This window comes from Phyllobates terribilis, unplaced genomic scaffold (assembly GCF_046119375.1).
Source record: "Phyllobates terribilis strain yellow unplaced genomic scaffold, ASM4611937v1 Scaffold_7__3_contigs__length_470593459, whole genome shotgun sequence".
NCBI lineage: Eukaryota > Metazoa > Chordata > Amphibia > Anura > Dendrobatidae > Phyllobates > Phyllobates terribilis.
Genome location: NW_027362767.1, coordinates 253,014,328 through 253,037,624, shown reverse-complemented (window position 1 = coordinate 253,037,624; position 23,297 = coordinate 253,014,328). Strand labels below are relative to the sequence as shown.

The following is a 23,297-nucleotide window of genomic DNA, read 5'->3' as shown; positions in this document are numbered from 1 at the left end:
CCTCTTTGTTTGATCACCTTTTAAAGAGCTTGGAATTGACCCTCAGGTGCTAGGGGACAGGTTCAACTGTATCTCTGCACCCCACAGCTGAAGCGTTTCATCAGAAATCTCCCAGGCATTTGTTGACTACCTTTTTCAATTTTTTCTTTCGCTTTTGTACCGTAGCAAGTAAAGTTGCTATCTGCTTCATGCCCCTCTAATCAGAGTGTTAGCCAAGATTTAATTTGGCAATTCTATAGTCAACTATATGTATTTGTACCCAGATACAAACATTTTGGTTAAAGTGACCTACTACTTTAAAAAAAATTGGGAGCTAATAGGAGAAACCTTTTCAGTAGCGATGAAAGGGACAAAGTAGCTTAAAATGTTGGTAGAAATCGCAGGGGAGCTCAGTGCAAAGCCATTGCTCGCTGCTTTGCCAGACTTAGGCTAAAAAATAGTTTGTTGACTTTACCATTTTTTTAATCTACTGACAACCTCTTCCAAAAATCTGTATATTAGATACATCGGTCTTACTGATGTACGAAGAGTTAATGCTGAAAAATAACAATGACGAGTCTAATTATGTGACCGGGAGAAGTAGTCGCCCCTGATATTTTTGGCAGTGCCACAACTGATGAGTTAGACCTCAGGAATGGCCTTTTCTCCTGCTTTGTAAGAGGTGATCTTTCTACAATGAAACCGGGCAGCATTAACGTCAATGCAAACCAGGTCTGCACATTGTGACAAGTCCCAGAGAGGCCGTGGTGTTCTCCTAGAATTATACAGCGCAGTGTACTGTTTTATTAATGCCATATAAAATTAAGTAGACGCAGAGAATGTATTTTTTGTCCACAGTCCATCAAGATAATGTCATTGTTTATTGGCTTTCTAGGATAAATTTAAGTCTGTTTGTTACACCACATATGTCGAAGAACTACAAGTTCCAGTAATCTGTGCTAGCCGAGTCATACAATTTCACAATTCTTATGACATAATAGTAAAAATTGCCTGACATATCTGGAAACGCATCATGTCTTACATTTGACTCAATCACCATCTGAAAACTGAAGAATGAGTGTAGAGATGGAAATCTGCTAATCCCCCACCCATGGGGTCCAATATAGCATCAGTGCTTGATTGAGAGTGTGACCCACTAATGTACAGTGCACGCAGACCCAAATTATTTGTAAATTTGCAACTTAGCCTCCTATTATGAAGAATAAAGGGCATATGGACACCAGAGAGGGGTACAGAGAATTGGCCTATCGAGAGTCTCTGGTTTAGGTGAACTCGAGGCGTCTATTATTGCATTTTGATGCCAAAATGACTATGAGTAATGTCTGGCTAACTGCAACTTGAAGCTTGGAGCAGGATTGGGGTTTCTTGGAAGAATTTTTTTTACAAGAGAACGCCTTTAAGTTTTTAAGTTAATTTTGCATTTTTTTTTCCAATTTTCAGTTCTGTGCAAGGAGTTTTGGAAAAAAAACTGAGCAAGACACTGCTTTTTACTCTGCACCAAAATCTCTTTTTAACGGACATTATTGGATGCCCCATCTGTTGGATATTGATGACATATTTAGTTATATCCCATCGGCACCCATCAATCACCATCAGTCATGCCGTGTTGGGTGCTAATGGCCATTAGATTTGACAAGTGCCACTTGAAGCCCTTCAAATATTGCTGTTACGCTATATATTATAGCGAAGTGCAAACGAAAATCAATTGTTATTGCTGCTCACACTATTAAAATATCTAAATATTAATCCCATATGGTGAACGCTGAAGTGAAAAAGAAATCGAGATGGCAAAATCTCTGTATTTTGGTTATACCCCATCACCAACGAAATACCGGTAAATAGAAATCAGTAGTATGGACCTCAAAATGGTGTTGATAAAAACTACAGCTTGTACCACAATTAAACAGACCCTGATCCAGTTCTGTCTACCAAAAATAAAAAGTTATGGCTCTCAGAATTTGACAAACAAAACACATTTCTTTTCTTTAGATAATAAGAAAAAATGGAAAAAATCTACATAATTTTGGTATCACCATAACTTTACTAACTCATTGAAAAAGTTACTTGGTCATTTTTAGTGTAAACTGAACGTCATAAAATCAACCCCCCCAAAAAATAATGGTGGAACTGTTTTTGTTTTTGTTTTTCAATTCCTCCTTGTTTGGATTTTTTTTTATCAGTTTTCAGTAAATTATATGGTAAAGTGAATGGTGTCATTCAGAACTACAACTTGTCACAATTTTGTTATTGTGATCCTTTACTGCTGCGTTCACCTTAGGGTATGTTCACACTTTGCCTTTTCAGCCGCAAAAAGAGCAGCATGTTACTATCCTAGCAAAGTGAATGAGATTTCTGAAATCTCATACACATATTGCAGATTTGAAGCAGTTTCAATTTCACTACCATGTAAATTCTTTCAGGGTTTTTGCAGCGCTTATCAGCCATTCTAATAATTTGGAGAAAATTCAGTCAAAAAAGCTGCAAAAAACGTGCATATTTTTGTGCAGCTTTTTTTCCTAACAAGACACTTGTCTTTGCAGAAATTTTGGTTTTGGAATAGAATTAGTTTTGGTACTTTTCCCCTTAGATGATAGACTATAGTAATGTCTCTCATAGCTGTTGCTGACTTTTCCTAATTTTGATGCAATTCTTATTGATGTGGTTGGAAATGTACAAAATTCGTTAGCTGGAAACCTTTGATACTTTTGAAATCGTAATGTGGGATTTTGCATGAAGGTTACAGCTCTGAGCCAAAGTTTGTGGTCAGGTCAGGAGAGTCAGAGAAATGATCATTTTTCCATGGATTCTCAATTTGTTACCTCCTCGTATTTGGCAAGTCGCAAGCAACACAACCAAAAACTGATGAATATTAAAGACTTGAGCATTGAAAAGGATCTACAAGTCAGGCCAAAGACAACAGTCCAGGTCTTCAATTATTACCAACAGCCATTTATCACAGCTAGTTTCAAGACTTGCAGGAGCAAATGTCTTTTATTTAAGTACAATCTATTGGTGTCTGCGGGAAGAAGTATTTTTAAGTTAACCAAAGGCTTCATGGGTGGAAATATTATTTTACAATATGTTAGAAAATCTCTCAAACATTCACAAATATCTGCTATGTAGAAGGAGAAACTCCTGATATTATGAAATCATTAAAACTCAACAACTGAGCCCGCACTATACCAGGCAGACGCCGTACATGTTTTACAGCAAGAGCCGCAACCGGTGATTGCGCTTATCGCTATTGTTTAACCATTTTCGCTATGTACTGAAATACTGCAGTATGAAGAGCAAACAGGTTCTGAACCACTGGAATAGTTCAAAAAACATCTCTGTTGTCCAGGTGAAGTAAAGCAGACTTTGACCAGTTTATTGTTAAACCTGAGAATGATCCAAATTTCTCCATTGTGTCCATTATAATTGGAAGGGAAATATTAGCATTATTAACGAAAAATAACAGGTCATCGGCATAAACACAGTCTTTTCCTCCTTATTTCCATATTTAAACCCCTCTATCTCTGGATGCTGTCTAATAATACATGCTAATTGCCCCATTGCAAGAGCAAAGAGGATTGAGCACAGCGGGCAACCCTACCTGTTACTCCTATATAACTGAAGACGATCAGATATAGTCCTATTGCCCCTTACTCTAGCCGTTGGGGCGTTATACAATATCATAATCCACTTAATAAAATTAGGACCATAGCCTATTTCTGTTAGTACCGCCCAGATGTTTCCACACTCCACACTATCAAAGGCCTTAGTAGCGTCCAGGGAGAGATTAGCTTTATTACTCGGATCAGCCTGAGCCGCTTGTAGATTTAGGAATATTAATGTCTGTTGATTTTGAGGGCATAAAGCCAGCCTGGTCAGAGTGAATTACTGAGGTAGTCACCATTCTCAGACGTGTTGCAAGGATTTTGGCCAGGATTTTAACGTCTGTAGTTAACAGTGATATGGGGCTATTTGAGTCCAGTAGTTCCTTGTCTTTTCCCTCTTTAGGTAACACCATAATTATTGCCTCATATAAAGATCTTGAAAGATCCCCAAATGCATTGTTAATAATTTCCAAATAATATTGCAATAACGCATCCTCAGAAAGCTTATAGACCTCTATTAGAAGGGCTTTGTCATTGACCATCTTCTCCACAGCTTGTTGAATTTCTTCTAGTGAGATCGGCATATCTAGATATTCTTTATCCTTCTCTCCCAAAGAAGGGAGTCTGATCCCTGCCAAATACCTCAAAAATTCCTCCTGCAAGTAATTAACGATAGAGGAATGTAAATTAGTGTAGAAACTGTGTAAAATCTGCAATATTTTAGTAATTTGAGTGTTAATATTTCCCTGCCCATCCTTAAGTTGGTAAATAAAGCATTCTCTCTCTGAGCTTGCGTCAGTTTAGTTAATACTGGTTGTCTCACCTTCTTCATAAAAATGTTGTTTCAAAAATATACTTTTATTGTCTGCTTGTTCCAATTGTTTTTGGGCCTCCTTCCACTGCATCTTATTTTCAAGACAATTAATTTGAATAAACGTTAATTCAGTATCCCGTATTCTATCCTCCAGCCCCTCTCCTATTTTCCGGGAATTATCATTTACTGTCTTTATGTATTTTATAAAGACCCCCCTCAAAAAGGCCTTCATAGCATCCCAAACCACACTAATGGGGGCAGAGCCCAGATTAATATCAAAGAATTCCACCAGTTTCCCCTTTAACATTGTTACAGTCAATAAGTTTGAGTCAAATGGGTTACGTTTCCAAATCAGGGAATACCTGGCTCTTAAGGGGTCCACCTGTATTTTGAATAATATAGGAGAATGGTCCAATGGGGACCTGGGAGAGTATTCAGTATTTGGCAAAACAGTACCATAAGGGGATTACAGAGAACCATATAAATTCTAGAAAGGGACTGTTACGTCGACAAAGTACATGAGAAAACCCTTGAGGTGGGACCTTTCCCTCCAAACATCCACCAGACCCAACTCATTAATAAGTCGATCAAAAGAAGATACCGTATCGTCTCCTCCAGATAATTTATCTTTTAAAGGATTGCAAATATTATTAAAGTCGCCCATTATAATTAAAGGAATATCTGGCCAGCCAACAATTTTCGCTATTACGTTTTTAAGCGGGATGCTGGAATATGGAGGAGGAACAGACACTGACGAGCAAAAGGGTAACAATGTTTTGAACTTTTGACTTTCAGGCTCCATATCTCACCATCTACTATTTCTTCGAACATGAGACGTTTTAAAGACAATCATCTTGGCTATTTCCTACATAAATTTGACTTGGAACTATTTATCACATAATTAGTTATGCAGATTCTTGGCATGTCACTGCATTGTTACTGTTTTGTTCTTAAAAATGTAAATTAAAATTTTTATTATTTTGTTAGTATTTTATGAATCCTTCCGGGCATGCTCTCGATCAGATTTTTAGCATATCTTGAAAGAAATCTGATCCCACATTCCCTTAATCCCACCCATCAACAACCTTCCCCCTCCCTAAGTATTGTAAACCTGCCCATACACATAAGGGATGAGGCCAATAAGACCACTTAGCCAGCCAATATGCTCCCTCGCTGTAGGAAAACAAACGCACAAAAAAAACATGCATAACCCTCTAGAACAGTGGTCGTTCCATTGCTAAAAACATCCCCCCCCCCCCACTTAAATGCTTAAAAAAGAGAAAATGGCGCCCAGTTTCCTGAAGGAGCCTAGGATCCAGACCAAATACCCAATAATCCTGGAATCAAAGTTCTTTCAAACTTCTTCTATCAGAAACTCCCAAATCTCAGTCTCTTCTGGCATTCCTTTCTTATCGAATCTGCCTCTGTTGGGTGTCCAGCCATCTAAGGGTATCCTTGGGAGATTCAAAAATATGTAGTAGTGCTCAGAGCAACCACTCTCAATTTAGCGGGAAAAATCATGGAATATTGTAATTCCAGCCCTCCAATTCTTTTTATTAATGTCCAAGAGGCCTTTTGCACTGGACATCCACCAAGAAATCCGGAAAAAAGGACACTGTTTGCCCTCCAAGGCTGTCTTGGTTCTCCTGAGCTTTCCTTAGTATAAAGTCATGGTCCTTGTAATGGAGGATTTTAATCAAGATAGGACGAGGAGATCTACCCACCAGCCCCAGCTTCCTTGGAACTTTTTATACCCTCTGTACCGCAAACAAAGGGGTGTGAGATCCTCTGCTAAAGATTTCTAGAAGCCATTTTACAAAGAAACTTTCTGGGTCTCCCTCTTCCACTTTTTGCGGTACTCCACTCCGACCAGCCTAATGTTTCTATGTCTGTGGCGATTGTCTAAATCTTCCACCTTAGCAAGTAGTGCCGCCACAGCCTGTGTATGACTTTGAATATCACCACGTATTGGGGGAAGTGATTCAGGATTGTTTCCTGAATGTGGTCTACCTGGCCAATTAGTGTAGGCTGAAAAAGGCTAAAAAAAAAGGGCCTCTAGTGTCTTGAAAAATCACCACAACAATGTAAGTTTTAGAATCTCTCTATAGCCTTGCAGCGCTGGGATCCTGGGTTCAATCCCACCAAGGACAACATCTTCAAGGAGTTTGTATGTTCTCCCCGTGTTTCTGTGGATTTCCTCTGGGTTCTCCAGTTTCCTCCCAAATGCCAAAGACATACTGATAGGGAATTTAAATTGTCCCCAATGGAGACAGTGCCCATAATGTCTGTAAAGCGCTATGGAATTATGGTGAGAAAAATAAATAAGAAATAAATAACTATATCTTAATACACCTACATGATAGGGCATACCTGAAAAGTAGAGGGTTAGTACATATATATGGTCACAAGTAATCTTTCTGGGCTAAAGTAAAGTGCACAGTGCAATGTAAACAGATTGCCCAATTATAATCCCCAATGAAGGGATATAAGCATATCAATGCCATGGTATAATCATATACTGTACTATAGAAGGTGCATAGAAATAGAGATGTTTTCAAAGAGTAACATAGAAATAGAGGTGGATTATGCTTACAAATTGCTGTCAGGTTCGCACGTGTCCGGGCCCCCGACGCCGCCGTTTCGCCATTAGCTTTTTCTGAGGGGCGTGGTTTTAGGAATGGGGAGGTGTTCTTTATATCATGCCTGAATGATAATCCAGCCAATGACACGGAGTTCCTGATGCACTGGACCGGAAGACGTCAAGCGCTTAGAGTGCGCATGCGCACACCATCGGACAAGCAAGGGAATGAGAATATGAGGGTGTAACCAATGACAGGTCGACTTGGCCTTGTGTTTTGGATCGTTGTCATGTTGGAACGTCTAAGTACGTCCCATGCTCAGCTTCCGGACTGATGAGTGCAAATTTGCCTCCAGTATTTGCTGATAACGTGCTGCATTCATCTTTCCTTCAACTTTTACCAAGTTTCTTGTGCCTTTGTAGCTCACACATCCCCAAAACATCAGCGATCCACCTCCGTGCTTCACTGTAGGAATGGTGTTCCTTTCATCATAGGTCTCGTTGACCTCTCTCCAAATGTAACGTTTATGGTTGAAGCCAAAAAGTTTAATTTTGGTTTCATCACTCCAAATTACTTTGTTCCAGAAGTTTTGAGGCTTGTCTCTGTGCTGTTTGGCGTATTGTAGGCGAGATACTTTGTGGCATTTGCGCTGTAATGTCTTTCTTCTGGCAACTTGACCATGCAGCCCATTTTTCTTCAAGTGCCTCCTTATTGTGCATCTTGAAACAGCCACACCGCTAGTTTTCATAGAGTCCTGAATTTCAGCTGATGTTATTTGTGGGTTTTTCTTTGTATCCCGAACAATTTTCCTGGCAGTTGTGGCCGAAATTTTTGTTGGTCTACCTGACCGTGATTTGGTTTTTACAGAGCCCCTGATTTTCCATTTGTTAATCACAGTTTGAACACTGCTGGCATTATCAATTCCTTGGATATTTTTTTGCATCCCTTTCCTGTGTTATATAGTTCACCTACCTTTTCCCATAGATCCATTGACAATTCTTTTGCTTTCCCCATGATTCACAATCCAGAAACGTCAGTGGCTGGATGAAAGATGCAAGAGTCTGTCTGGATCCCAGAAACTCACTCAGCTTTTATGCACACACATTGATTACAAGCGAACAGGTCACAAGTGAGGATGTTACCTTTAGTAGCCATTCAAACCCATTTGTGTCAAATTCTGTGCATGTTATCAGGCCAAAATCACCAGGGTATGTGAACTTTTGATCAGGGTCATTTGGATCTTTTTGGTTGTCATTAAGATTTAAAAAGAGAAAACAGTAGTTTGACAATAAATGGCTTCACCCAACCAATAACCATGAGTGGAGAAATTTTTTTTTTTTATTATCATTCATATTCTCTGAAACAAGGCCAAGAAAGGAAAAATTCAGCCAGTGTATGTAAACTTTTGAGCACAACTGTATGCTGTATATTGTATGTATATGTAATACAGAAGTTTCATTCACTCCTTTTTCCCAGTTAGAAAATAAATAAAAAATAAGTATCTGATCTATCAAAATACAAAATGATCTAACCCCTACAATAATTACTGGAAAGAGAAAAAATAAAATCAAAATTCCAGAATTGACAATTTTCAGTTTTCGCACCTCCTATAAAAAAAGAAAAAAAAAGCGATCAAAATGTTGTATTTACCCAAAAAAGGTATCAATAAAATCTGCAGCTCACCACGCCGAGTAACTGCCAGCTCTACCCACGATGGCAGGAGCAGAGGTGAATACCTGTGCCACGGAGGACTGGAATGGATACCGGACAAAGGCAGCCTGAATCCGAATTCTCATGTCTAATTTCTGTGATAAAAACTTTGGTGCTGATGTCTGAGAGGTTTAACCCGTTACACAAATTCAGGACTTGCTTGCAATTTCAGTATCATTACTTCACATTACCTCAGAAACATAACATCGGGTTTAAGACTTGAAATTATTTTGCAACTTTACTTGAAGATGTCTTCAAAATCCTACCCCCACCTCATTTTGGACACAAAACTTTCACCCTTGACTCTGAATATGCCTCTCTTTCAATACCGAGCAAAGCGTCTAAAAGATGAATGTGCTATTGACACAAAGTTGTGTAAATCTGTTCTGTATAATTTACCGGTAGCCACAAGCCAGGCCCATTTACAATGCATTACTTTACTGGCATGTCACCGGAGAGAACCTATGATGCAAGGTTACGGATCTATATATGCTTTATAAGGTTTCAATCATCTCTCCCTGGTACATATCATTTGGGTAATTTCTTCAGACTGTATATTTAATCACCTTTCTGTCTCTGGGTGTCAGTGTACAGAGCCTTCTTTTTTTCAGGGCAGTCAGTCTACAAATTAATGTTGCATGACTGTGTAAAGGCATCGATTTACATTCCTGGCCACAGCCGACCTACAAGAGTTTCACGTTGTTGACCAGCGGTGGGATTTACCAAGTGTCTTAATGTAAATTCCAGTAACTTTAATGGTTTATGATGCAGACGTTCCCAGTCTAGAAAAACCTTTGGGAAAACTTATTTATAAAGAAAGAAAATATGGCACTGAGTCAGATGTGATGCTGGGTTGAGTAAGACCTCTAATCCACGTTCTTTATAGGAATATCCCATCTGTTTTGTGCAAGAACCCCTAAATCCGCAAACCTCATTAATAATCCTACAAATAATTTTAGCTATTTATTGACTTTGGTAATATTCTTTTCATCGTTATATCTGTGTCTGAGAAAGCTGAGTGACCACATCCATAGCCAATATTTAAGCTTCAGCGTTGCCACCCAGCTTTGCAAAACACTTGAATGGCACATAATTGGGGCTAAAAGCCCCCATACACATACATTGGCCAATCCAATCTATATTGACAAAAGATCGTTAGTCGGACCATGTCCTTGCATGCTTTTTCTATAATAAAATGGATCTTCAAATGATGTAATGGACCGGATACCCTTAGCTGCTTTCTGTATCAGCAACTGTAAACACCTATAGCTTCTGCCATGGGATCTGCTATTTGTTACATTAATTCTATGGTTTCGGAGAAACCCTGATGGTCTTTAAAGTTTTTTCAGAAAGACTGAACTTCAACCATAAGTCCTTCCAACTGTAGATAATGGGAAAATAATGTGACAATTTAACAAATGGAATAAAGTATGGAAGAAGAACATATAATTGTGGTTGCGCAATGTGGAAAAAATAGGTACATTTACCAAAAAAAAGAAAATGTTTGAATGCAATGCATTAACCCCTTTATAGCGATGAGTACCTACATGAACATTAGTATTGCTATCTAAAGAGAAGCAATGGATTTGCAGTATAATGATGACTTCTGTTTTATTCTTAGCCTTTTTACTATGTAACTTTCCTTTTTTTTAGGGGAGTAGCAGCTCGGACTCTTTGGACGGACATAGTTCCGACTATGCCAATAAGAGCTATGATGCTGTGGTGTTCGATGTATTGAAAGTGACTCCTGAGGAGTTTGCAGTAAGCATTGGATTATTTATTTCCAGTCTAGGTTATGTTATATATTAGTTAAAGGTTTGATCAAATACCTTGTAATTTGCTTTCTGGGTTACTAGTAGGGGGTCCCTCATTTGGGGTCTTCATCAATTAACCATAGCTGAGAGTGGCATTAAGAAGCATCTTTTTCTTTTGGTCTGGCTTGTGCATGTATTGGGGGGCTCCTTTCTAACGGATCGGGATGGACTGATTGACAATCAATTTCACATGCTGTTGTGCAAATGGAATAGACAATAGATGGAAATTATTGTCAATTATCAAGACACCCTCAATAAAGGAGTGTTTCTACAGGTGGGGACCACAGACCACATCTCAGTACCAATGCTTTCTGGCTGATGTTTTGGTCACTTTTGAATGTTGGTTGTGCTTTCACACTCGTGGTAGCATGAGACGGACTCTACAACCCACAGAAGTTGCTCAGGTAGTGCAGCTCATCCAGGATGGCACATCAATGCGATCTGTGGCAAGAAGGTTTGCTATGTCTGTCAGCGTAGTGTCCATAGGCTGGAGGCGCTACCAGGAGACAGGCCTGTATATCAGGAGACGTGGAGGGGGCCGTAGGAGGGCAACAACCTAGCAGCAGGACCGGTACCTCCGCCTTTGTGCAAGGAGGAACAGGAGGAGCACTGCCAGAGCCCTGCAAAATGACCGCGAGCAGGCCACAAATGTGCATGTGTCTGCACAAACGGTTAGAAACCGACTCCATGAGGGTGGTATGAGGGCCCCATGTCCACAGATCTGGGTTGTGCTCACAGCCCAACACCATGCAGGACGCTTGGCATTTGCCACAGAACACCAGGATTGGCAAAGTCGCCACTGGCGCCCTGTGCTCTTCACAGATGAAAGCAGGTTCACACTGAGCACATGTGACAGACATGACAGAGTCTGGAGATGCCGTGGAGAGCGATCTGCTGCCTGCAACATCCTTCAGTATGATCGGTTTGGCAGTGGGTCAGTAATGGTGTGGGGTGGCATTTCTTTGGAGGGCATTGAAGCTATGGACTGGCCCACCCGTTCCCCAGACCTGAATCCGATTGAGCACATCTGGGACATCATGTCTCGCTCCATCCACCAACGTCACGTTGCACTACAGACTGTCCAGGAGTTGGCGGATGCTTTAGTCCCGGTTTGGGAGGAGATCCCACAGGAGACCATCCGCAACCTCATCAGGAGCATGCCCAGGCATTGTAGGGAGGTCATACAGGCACGTGGAGGCCACACACAATACTCAGCCTCATTTTGACTTGTTTTAAGGACATTACATCAAAGTTGGATCAGCCTGTAGTGTGGTTTTCCACTTTAATTTTGGGGGTGACTCCAAATCCAGGCCTCTATTGGTTAATAAATTTGATTTCCATTGATGATTTTTGTGTGATTTTATTGTCAGCACATTCAACTTTGTACAGAACAAAGTATTCAGTGTGTGTGTGTATATGTATGTATATATATATATATATATATATATATATATATATATATATATATATATATATATATATATATATATAATATACACTGCTCAAAAAAATAAAGGGAACACTCAAATAACACATCCTAGATCTGAATGAATGAAATAAAATTATATATTATATACTGCCCCAAAAAAAAGTAAACACTAAAATACCACATCTTAGATACAGTGCCTGCAAGTAGTATTCAACCCCCTGCAGATTTAGCTGCTTTGATAAGATGCAAATAAGTTAGAGCCTTCAAACTGCAAACGAGAGTAGGTTTTATGAACAGAAGCATAAATCTTACAAACCAAAAAGTTATGTTGCTCAGTTGAATTTTATTAAATTTTAAACATAAAAGTGTGGGTCAATTATTATACAACCCCTATGTTTAATATTTTGTGGAATAACCCTTGTTTGCAATTACAGCTAATAATCATCTTTTATAAGACCTGATCAGGCCGGCACAGGTCTGTGGAGTTATCTTGGCCCACTCCTCCATGCAGATCTTCTCCAAGTTATCTAGGTTCTTTGGGTGTCTCATGTGGACTTTATTCTTGAGCTCCTTCCACAAGTTTTCAATTGGGTTAAGGTCAGGAGACTGACTAGGCCACTCCAACACCTTGACTTTTTCCCTCTTGAACCAGGCCTTGGTTTTCTTGGCTGTGTGCTTTGGGTCGTTGTCTTGTTGGAAGATGAAATTACGACCCATCTTAAGATCCTTGATGGAGGAGCGGAGGTTCTTGGCCAAAATCTCCAGGTAGGCCGTGCTATCCATCTTCCCATGGATGCGGACCAGATGGCCAGGCCCCTCGTCTGAGAAACAGCCCCACAGCATGATGCTGCCACCACCGTGCTTGACTGTAGGGATGGTATTCTTGGGGTCGTATGCAGTGCCATCCAGTCTCCAAACGTCACGTGTGTGGTTGGCACCAAAGATCTCGATCTTGGTCTCATCAGACCATAGAACCTTGAACCAGTCTGTCTCAGAGTCCTCCAAGTGATCATGAGCAAACTGTAGACGAGCCTTGACATGATGCTTTGAAAGTAAAGGTACCTTACGGGCTCGTCTGGAACGGAGACCATTGCGGTGGAGTACGTTACTTATGGTATTGACTGAAACCAATGTCCCCACTGCCATGAGATCTTCCCGGAGCTCCTTCCTTGTTGTCCTTGGGTTAGCCTTGACTCTTCGGACAAGCCTGGCCTCGGCACGGGAGGACACTTTCAAAGGCTGTCCTGGCCGTGGAAGGCTAACAGTAGTTCCATAAGCCTTCCACTTACGGATGATGCTCCCAACAGTGGAGACAGGTAGGCCCAACTCCTTGGAAAGGGTTTTGTACCCCTTGCCAGCCTTGTGACCCTCCACGATCTTGTCTCTGATGGCCTTGGAATGCTCCTTTGTCTTTCCCATGTTGACCATGTCTGAGTGCTGTTCACAAGTTTGGGGAGGGTCTTAAATAGTCAGAAAAGGCTGGCAAAAGAGATCTTTAATCCACACATGTGAAGCTCATTATTCTTGGTGCCTGAACTACTTCTTAATACTTTTGGGGGACCAAACAGAATTCTTGTGGTTTGAGGGGTTGAATAATAAATGACACTCTGAATTAACTTTTAACGATTTTTAAAAAAAAAAAAAAAAAATTTGCTGCAGTGCATTTCCCACTTCCAGGCTGATCTACAGTACAAATGTCACAATGCCAAGTTAATTCCGCATGTGTCAACCAGCTAAATCTGCAGGGGGTTGAATACTACTTGTAGGCACTGTATCACTGAGTTAAATATTCCAGTTACATATCTTTGTTCATTACATCGTGGAACAATAAAACATAAAAATGATCAATGTAAATCAAAATTAATATCCCATGGAGGTCTTTATTTGCAATGATACTCGAAATCAAAGTGGAAAATCAAATTACAGACTTCAACTTCAGTGGAAATGCCTCAAGACAAGGAAATGATGCTCAGTAGTGTGTGTGGCCTCCACGCGCCTATGATCTCTCTACATCACCTGGGCATCCTTCTGATGAGGCGGTGGATGTTCTCCTGAGAGATCTCCTCCTAGACTTAGATTAAAGCATCAGTCAGCTGGACAGTCTGTTGGTGGATGGAACGAGACATTATGTCCCAGTTGTGCTTGATTGGATTCAGGTCTGGGGAACGGGCGGGCCAGTCCAAAGCTTCAATGCCTTCATCATTCAGGAACTACTGACACACTTCAGCCTAGCATTGTCATGCATCAGAAGGCACTCAGGGCCCACTGCACCTGCATATGGTCTCACAATAGGTCTCAGGAGCTCATCCCAGTACCTCATGGCAGTCAGGGTACCTCTGGCGAGCACATGGAGGGCTGTGCGGCCCTCCAAAGAAATGCCTCCCCACACCATTACTGACCCACTGCCTAACTTGTCCAGCTGGAGGATGTTGCCGGCAGCAGAACGTTCTCCACTGCGTCTCCAGACTCTGTCACATGGGCTCAGTGGGAACCTGCTCTCAGAACACAGGGCGCCAGTGTGGAATCTGCTAATCTTGGTGTTCTCTGGCAAATGCCAATCGCCCTGCACGGTATTAGGCTGTAAGCACAACACCCACTTGTGGACATTGGGCCCTCATACCTCCCTCATGGAGTCTGTTTCTGACAGTTTGAGCATACACATGGATGTTAGTGGCCTGCTGGAGGTCATTTTGCAGGGCTCTGGCGCTGCTCCTCGTGTTCCTCCTTGCACAAAGGAGGATGTAGCGGTCCTGATGCTGGGTTGTTGCCCTCCTACTGCCCCCTCCACGTTTCCTGGTGTATTGGCCTATCTCCTGATATCTGCTCCATGCTCTGGACACTGTGCTGACAGACACAGCTACCCTTCTTGCCACAGCTCTCATTGATGTGCCATCCTGGATGAGCTGCACTACCTGAGAAACTTCTGTGGGTTGTAGACACCGCCTCATGCCACTGTACCTCTAGGAGTGAGAGCAATGACAAAATGCTAAAGTGGCCAAAACAACAGCCATAAAGGATGAGAACAGAAAAATGTTCTGTGGTGACCACCTGCAGAACCGCTCCTTTATAGGGGGTGTCTTGCTAATTGCCGATCATTTCTACCAGTTGTCTGTTCCATTTGCACAACAGCAGGAGAAATTGATTCACAATCAGTGTTGCTTCATAACTGGACAGGTTGATTTCACAGAAGTGTGATTGACTTGGAGTTATATTGTGTCATTTAAGTGTTCCCTTTATTTCTTGAGCAGCGTATGTAGTTATATATTTATTTTTAATATAGTGTTCATTCTGCATAGTTAAAGTGGTTTTCCAATCTTACCCAGTACTGGCTTATCACTAGGAAATGCTGTCATTTTGTGATCGATTGCACCAGAAAATGTGGACCTCAAGGGTTAGTGTAGTGTGGCAGTGATGCTCCTTCCCTCTCAGGTGTGCGGGACACTGCAGCCGGCACCATTCAGTTTAATAGGGCCAATCTGCATTTCCCTGCACAGCATTTGGCCTCGACCTCCTCTGTCATTTTCTTGCTTGATCTTTGGAATTAGAGCTGTATGGACAGACTGTTTCCTTAAAGGGATTGTCCAGGATTTGAAAAAGATGGCTGCCTTTTTCCCAAAAAATTTCTGACACCTGTCTACAGGTCGTGTGTAGTATCGCAGCTCTACGCTATTCACTTTAATTGGGCTGAACTTCACAACCTGTAGCCCGAGAGTGGCCTTATATTTGGAAGAAGGCAGCCATGTTTTTCTAATTCTGGACAACCCCTTCACCATGTGCTCTCAGACAGCTACCCCTAAAGAAATGTTAATTCATAGGTTGCGCTACATATCTGTTTGTGATCTTGAAAGAACAACAATTAACCACAATAGGGTCTGTCCTGTAATAAAGTTTAGCCATTGCCTATCGTTATTGCTTTCCTGTTAGTTACTTGCCTTCTTTGTTTCAATCTAGAGCCAGATAACCTTGATGGATGCTCCAGTATTCAAAGCAATCCTGCCAGAGGTAAGTCCCGCTCTCTGTTGTCTGGCACCATGGTGAACAGTCTAATGTGTATGAGGTCGTCCTGACATCCCCTGGTGGCAGATGTGATCATTCAGTATTTGTGTCCACAATTATGTATCCATTTATGTCCCAACAATTTTAGAGATAAATGAATTAATTTGTGCTTACGCTATATATTAGGAGGGCAACCTAGTGTCTTTTGTAGTCCGCCAGGACTTTTCTTCAGGACACCGACATCAAGTGACTCTGATATGGCCCTTGGGATGTTTTGGCAGAAGACACAAGTGTTAGGTCTATATTTTTTTGTATGTTCTCACACAACACTTTTCTTGGCTTTTTAAGAGACTCATTGATCTCAGTGAGGAATAAAAATAAGTAAAAAAGCGAGAATTTACATGCTACATCTTATTTTAATTACACACTGCAGATCAAAAACCACAAGCAAAAAAAATGCAATGTGTGACTGAGATATTAGGACTCTAAAATGCAGTGTTTTTCCCGTGTGCACCCCAACTGACATGCAAAAAAACATAAAGAAAAAAAATAAAGAATATATTCCAGCATCTGCGTTTCACTACATGGACTGTAGACCTGAATAAAGTGATGTTACCCTGAGGTGCATAAAGTAGAAGAAAGGCCCCCTGTGACTAAACTGTGCCAAACTATCTTATGTCATGGAGGGACCAGCGCATTACATGACGGACGGCAGGGTATCGGTTTCCTTGATTTTTATTAAACATGGAACTTTAGAGCGAGGACTAAACCCACCATTAAATCTGCTACATTTACGGTTAAATTGACTGGAACAAAAACTGCTCTGATTAAAACCGCATTAAACATTATGTGAAATTGAAGACTATGGGTTAGTGGACACTATATTCTTTTTCGTTTTTTTTTTTGTATAAACGAGAATGGGAAAGATCCATGTGAGTTTTTTTATCTTTTCATAAAAAATTATTCCCTTATCCTAAATTGTAATGGGCATTGCAGAGTTGAAAAAACAGCTAGTATAAATAAGTTGTGGTATATGGGAATAATCTTTTGGTGTTAATAAATGGGAATGGTTAACTTTTAATATTGTTTATTATGATGCATGTTCTGTGTATTTTTCTATCCAGCAAGGGACACATTGTTGTCACAGTAAGTCAGCGTACCTATCATGAAGTACAGTGGCTACATTGGATCGTGGTCTGTAGCCCATTGAGCTAATCATAGTTTCGTTTGCTCATTTTCTTGTTAGCGATTGAGTCAGGACCTGTTCATACCACAGTTTGCTGGATACTGTTTTATAGAGCATGCTTAAAAACAGCTTGCGCCATACCTGGCAGGTGCCGGCTTGTTATGCTATGACAGCAGCTCTATAACTCCTTAAATGCTGTGTCAATCTCTGATACCAATATTTAAGGCACGCACAGTCCACCCTGTGCGTCTGTTTAGATGCCATCACTCCCTCCTCCACTACATGATATGATCGGGGGTCTCTGACAGGTTGCCATGGCAGGCCGGGGGTCCCATGTGGCTGCCATGTTTGTACTCCTGTGAAGCTCAAAGGAGACTGTTACAATCGTAGGTTCTAGTCCTATGAAGACAAACACATAAAAAACATCCAAATTCTAATCACCTTTTTCTATCTTTTAAAGATAAAAAAGAAAGAAAACATTCAATATAGTTGTATCTACAGGATTCTGGTCAAAATATAAAATTATTTAATTGATACAGTAAATGTCGTAAAATAAAAGTAGACTAAAACGCCAGAATTGTAGTAGACTCGCGTCACCAAAAAACGCAATAAAAAGTAACCAAAATGTTGTGTACCAATCAAAAGGACAACTTGCCATAGACAAAACAAGCCCTCACACAGGTCAATTGTCAGAAAAATAAAAGTTATGGATCTTAGAAAATATTGACACAAACCAATATTTCTTTTTTTTTTTAATTTAAACAAATTTCTAATTTTTTTTTTCAGCACTTAAATAAAATAATATTACGGTACATAAATTTAGCATCACCATAATTGTATTAACCTGGAGATCATTTTTACTGCACAATAATTGTCAGATAAACAAAACCCAAAAAAACAATTGCACTTTTTTCACCATTTCATCCCAGTTGGATTTTTTCCCCAATTTTTCAGTACATTATATGGTAAAGTGAAGTCTGATATTCAGAACTAAAGCTCGTCCCACAAAAGCCAAGCCCTTGTATGGCTATGTTTATGGAAAAATAAAAATGTCTCCTGCAAGAAGTGGAGAAAAAAAAACGAGTGCAAAAAATGAAAATTGACTGCAGATGGAAAAGGTTAAAGGCATTTATTGCCATATTATTAAAAAGAGTAGTGATAGCAATGTTACTAGTCCGAACTCCCACTACTTCAGCACCGCCACTGCTGTGGTCTCCGTCGAGCTTGGAAGTGATAATGTCCTACCTATATAGTAACCTGCACCTAATTTGTGGCATGGTGCCTGTATGGAAGGGATAGGACAACATAAACCTGCTGAGACGTATCCCTTTCAACCAGGATGTTTTTACCGTTGTTATTTACCTCTATTTTGCGAAAACCAGGGTCTGTCCAGATCATATTGTTCAAAAGGTTAAAAAAAAAATAAAAAAAAAAATTGTTCCACTGATATAGGTGCTGGTCTCCCTGGGCACGTATGACATGATTGTGCCACACAAGCAATGGCTGCTATTGGGCTTCTGCGCTCTCACTTCCCTTGGACGAATGTTGGACAAGCGGAAGAAATGAGAGCGCTGCAATCCAACAATGGCCAGTAATTGGCTGCAGGGCTCACATGGCATAGCAATGCCTTGCAAACCCTTGCAGACTCTGCCCGATATTGCTGGAAGGCGCTGCGGGGGGTGAGTATCTGTTATTTTTATTTTACATGTGTGACTTAATTTAAAAAGAGGGGTTGTACAGATAGTGAACAACACCTTGAAAGGGAATCTGCCATTTGATTCATGTTGCCCAAATCACAGTCAGCATGAATCAGCCTGGCCTCACAATTGCAGCCAAGTATATTTTTCTCTGAAACGCTGTGGCATTTGAAGATCCTCATGCCGCTACAAGTGGTTGACAGGTCTCTCCTACGTGTGTCAATCACCTAGAGCAGTGGGGGGGTGAGTCATCAGACTAATCTTGTCTGGCTATGGTCTCCAATCGGCTCTTCAAACTATGCACCTAGCTACAATCCTATGATAGCATGAATCAGGTGACATATGCCCTTTAATATCTTGATAAAAGAAAGAAGTTCTAATTACTGCTGATTTTTTTTCTCTATTCCTGGTCTGTAGAAATGCATTTAATGTAGGTCTGTGAATTATGAGTGATGCATTATTGGGCAGAATTGGAACCAAGTTGTGCGTGATTATAACTTGTTCCTAATTTAATTTAAAGAGATTTTTTTAGGAGGAAATGCAGAAATTCCTAATGTAAGAGGCAGATATTCTTGGAAACCATTGACGTCTTCGTAATCCCGGTGTAATATGTAGTATAAGAGCCTGGCGCTGGCATACACTGTGTGTTTGATCAGTGGTATTTCAAGGCTGTGAGTGGTCAGAAAAAGAGCTAGAAGGAAATCAAGCAGACTGTGAGCAAAGATTTGGATAGTGGCTAACATTGGCCTGTGACTGCCCCCAAAAAAATGATGAATATATCAAGTGACTAATTTTACCTTCAGACCTTTTAACCCTGTCCAAGCTCCCTGCTCCAGGGTGATTGCTTGCAGCTCTGCACAATCCTGTTACTGATTGAAAACAATTCCACGTGAGCACACACAGCTGTTATCAACTCCGTCACCACGTTCTCCATTAGCTTTCGCCGTATGGTGTATGTCATTATTACAATACAGGGAGATGTGACATGTAATGAGCGCTGACATGCGGTCATACGTTTCTGGGCTGGAAAAGTTTTCCTTCTTCAAAAAGAATGTCAGAAGTTAAGAAGTACGGGTAAAGGTCTGCTCACGACTAATGAAATCCATAAGAAAACTGAAAAGTAATGTCAAGTAAGGAATGTTGAAACTTTTGGAAAGCTAAAGGAGGGGTGCAAACATTAAAAAATACATGCCTGGATATTACTCCAAACTTTCCAGTATAGGCTTCATAAGGGGAAAGTGTCTTCACTGAATACAGATTTTACCTCCGAATTGAGAATTTTGATAATGACTGATCTATTCTGAAAGAGCAAGAAGTAGATCTCTCTGATAAGATATATGACAAAGTTGCTTATTTTCATGTGAACTATTAATCTATTAAATAAAAATGAAAACGACAATTACAGTTTAAGGGGGTTGGCCAGGACATACCGTATAGACCAAAAGTTTGGACACACCTTCTCATTTAAAGATTTTTCTGAATTTTCATGACTTTGAAAATTGTACATTCACACTGAAGGCATCAAAACTATGAATTAACACATGTGGAATTATATACTTAACAAAAAAGTGTGAAACAACTGAAAATATGTCTTATATTGTAGGTTCTTCAAAGTAGCCACCTTTTGCTTTGATGACTGCTTTGCACACTCTTGGCATTCTCTTGATGAGCTTCAAGAGGTAGTCACCGGAAATGGTCTTCCAACAATCTTGAAGGAGTTCCCAGAGTTCCCAGAGATGCTTAGCACTTGTTGGCCCTTTTGCCTTCACTCTGCGGTCCAGCTCACCCCAAACCATCTCGATTGGGTTCAGGTCTGGTGACTCTGGAGGCCAGGTCATTTGGCGTAGCCCCCCATCACTCTCCCTCTTGGTCAAATAGCCCTTACCCAGCCTGGAGGTGTGTTTGGGGTCATTGTCCTGTTGAAAAATAAATGATGGTCCAACTAAACACAAACCGGATGGAATAGCATGCCGCTGCAAGATGCTGTGGTAGCCATGCTGGTTCAGTATGCCTTCAATTTTGAATAAATCCCCAACAGTGTCACCAGCAAAGCACCCCCACACCATCACACCTCCTCCTCCATGCTTCACGGTGGGAACCAGGCATGTAGAGTCCATCCGTTCACCTTTTCTGCGTCGCACAAAGACACGGTGGTTGGAACCAAAGATCTCAAATTTGGACTCATCAGACCAAAGCACAGATTTCCACTGGTCTAATGTCCATTCCTTGTGTTCTTTAGCCCAAACAAGTCTCTTCTACTTGTTGCCTGTCCTTAGCAGTGGTTTCCTAGCAGCTATTTTACCATGAAGGCCTGCTGCACAAAGCCTCCTCTTAACCGTTGTTGAAGAGATGTGTCTGCTGCTAGAACTCTGTGTGGCATTAACCTGGTCTCTAATCTGAGCTGCTGTTAACCTGCGATTTCTGAGGCTGGTGACTCTGATAAACTTATCCTCAGAAGCAGAGGTGACTCTTGGTCTTCCTTTCCTGGGGCGGTCCTCATGAGAGCCTGTTTCTTTGTAGCGCTTGATGGTTTTTGCAACTGCGCTTGGGGACACATTCAAAGTTTGCCCAATTTTTCGGACTGACTGGCCTTCATTTCTTAAAGTAATGATGGCCACTCGTTTTTCTTTACTTAGCTGCTTTTTTCTTGCCATAATACAAATTCTAACAGTCTATTCAGTAGGACTATCAGCTGTGTATCCACCTGACTTCTGCACAACACAACTGAAGGTCCCAACCCCATTTATAAGGCAAGAAATCCCACTTATTAAACCTGACAGGGCACACCTGTGAAGTGAAAACCATTTCCGGTGACTACCTCTTGAAGCTCATCAAGAGAATGCCAAGAGTGTGCAAAGCAGACATCAAAGCAAAAGGTGGCTACTTTGAAGAACCTAGAATATAAGACATATTTTCAGTTGTTTCACACTTTTTGTTAAGTATATAATTCCACATGTGTTAATTCATAGTTTTGATGCCTTCAGTGTGAATGTACAATTTTCATAGTCATGAAAATACAGAAAAATCTTTAAATGAGAAGGTGTGTCCAAACTTTTGGTCTGTACTGTGTGTACTGATGACTTATCCAGCTTCACAAACGTGCAGTCTTCTTTATTGATGAGTATTAATCGAATCACAAAGATTAAAACTTCATGCTGATAAAATGGCTATAATATTTACGTGTTTCACATGCTCTCGACACCCTCAGTCATAACTAAGGGTGCCATGAGCACCTAAAACGCGTAGATGTTATAGCCATGTTATCAGCATAAAGTTTTAATCTGTCATCCGATTTATACTTGTCTATCAATAAAGAAGATTGCACATTTGTGAACCTGGATTTCTCTCTCTTGTTTTGGCTTTATCGCGTCTTGACGCTGTCCATGCTCCGGACTGCAGTGGAATTATGTGAGGTTGAGCTGGATCCATTTTTCTACTCATGACTTATCATTAGGATCAGTCATCAATACTAAATCAGTGGGAGTCCGACACCTGGCACTCCCACCGATCAGCTGTTTGCTGCTCATACACTGCTATTGAAATATATGGGAGCTGAGCTGCAGTACCCAAGAACAGTCCCACATGTAGAGCTGTGTCACAAACAGATCATCTGTTTGGGTGCAAGGTGTCGGACACCATTCACTTAATATTGATAACCTTTCCCATCAGTATTGTAGTCATAGGCAAAAGGGGTTTTCCCACGAACAAAAGTTCATTTTAAAAATTGGCTGTGTCTGACCATGTACGGAACATACCACAGCTCCTGGGCAGGGGAGGAAGCAATAAACAATACAGATATTACAGCAGGGGATGGCCAAGGATTAATTTTGTGAGGTAAAATATTTCATTGCCTGTTTTCAAACAATATTTTACCTCACAATATGAATCCTCTGTGATCTCCTGCTGTAATGTCTGTATTGTCTTTTGCTTCCTCCCCTGCCCAGGAGCTGTGGTATGTTCCGTACACAGTCAGACACAGACAATTTTTAAAATTAACTTTTGTTTGTGGGAAAATCCCTTTAAAAACCCTATTAACACAATAGACACTGAAAAAAAGAGATTGATCCTGTTTGCTAGTTCAGGATGTTGAAGCTGCCCCTAATTTTGAGGCCTTAAATGCACCCACAGTTTTAATGTTAAAGGGGTTGTCCACTACTATTCAAAATAGCCCAATTTGTTTTTATGCTGAATAGAAGCTTCTTTCTAATTACCTCCCTCTGCTGTTTCTGCCTGTGAGTGGCGCTATCACTGGCCACTCACAGGCAGCTTGTGACATCCGCTGATGTCACGTCATGATTCCGGATGCAGCCGAGGGTCCCTCTTCTTCGTTCCACAGTGGATGCTGGGTTGTAGGCGGGGTTACCTCGCGCGTCACACCCAGCATCCACCGCTCACTCTGCCTCTCCCCATTCATTGGGAAAGTGCGTGGTGGATGCTGAGTGTGACACGCGAGGTAACCCCGCCCACAACCCA

The 23,297-nt window shown here is 40.9% G+C and overlaps 1 protein-coding gene across 15 annotated transcripts in view; it reads left to right on the top strand.

The window, feature by feature from the left end:
- The window catches only part of RALGPS1 (Ral GEF with PH domain and SH3 binding motif 1), a 540,676-nt gene that overhangs the window by 103,579 nt on the left and 413,800 nt on the right, over nt 1–23,297 (top strand). For all 15 annotated transcript variants that reach the window (XM_073640264.1, XM_073640270.1, XM_073640276.1 and 12 more), the window contains 2 exons: nt 10,356–10,463; nt 15,897–15,947. In XM_073640264.1, coding sequence (XP_073496365.1) covers nt 10,356–10,463; nt 15,897–15,947 — 159 coding nt within the window. The remainder of the gene's footprint in view (nt 1–10,355; nt 10,464–15,896; nt 15,948–23,297) is intronic.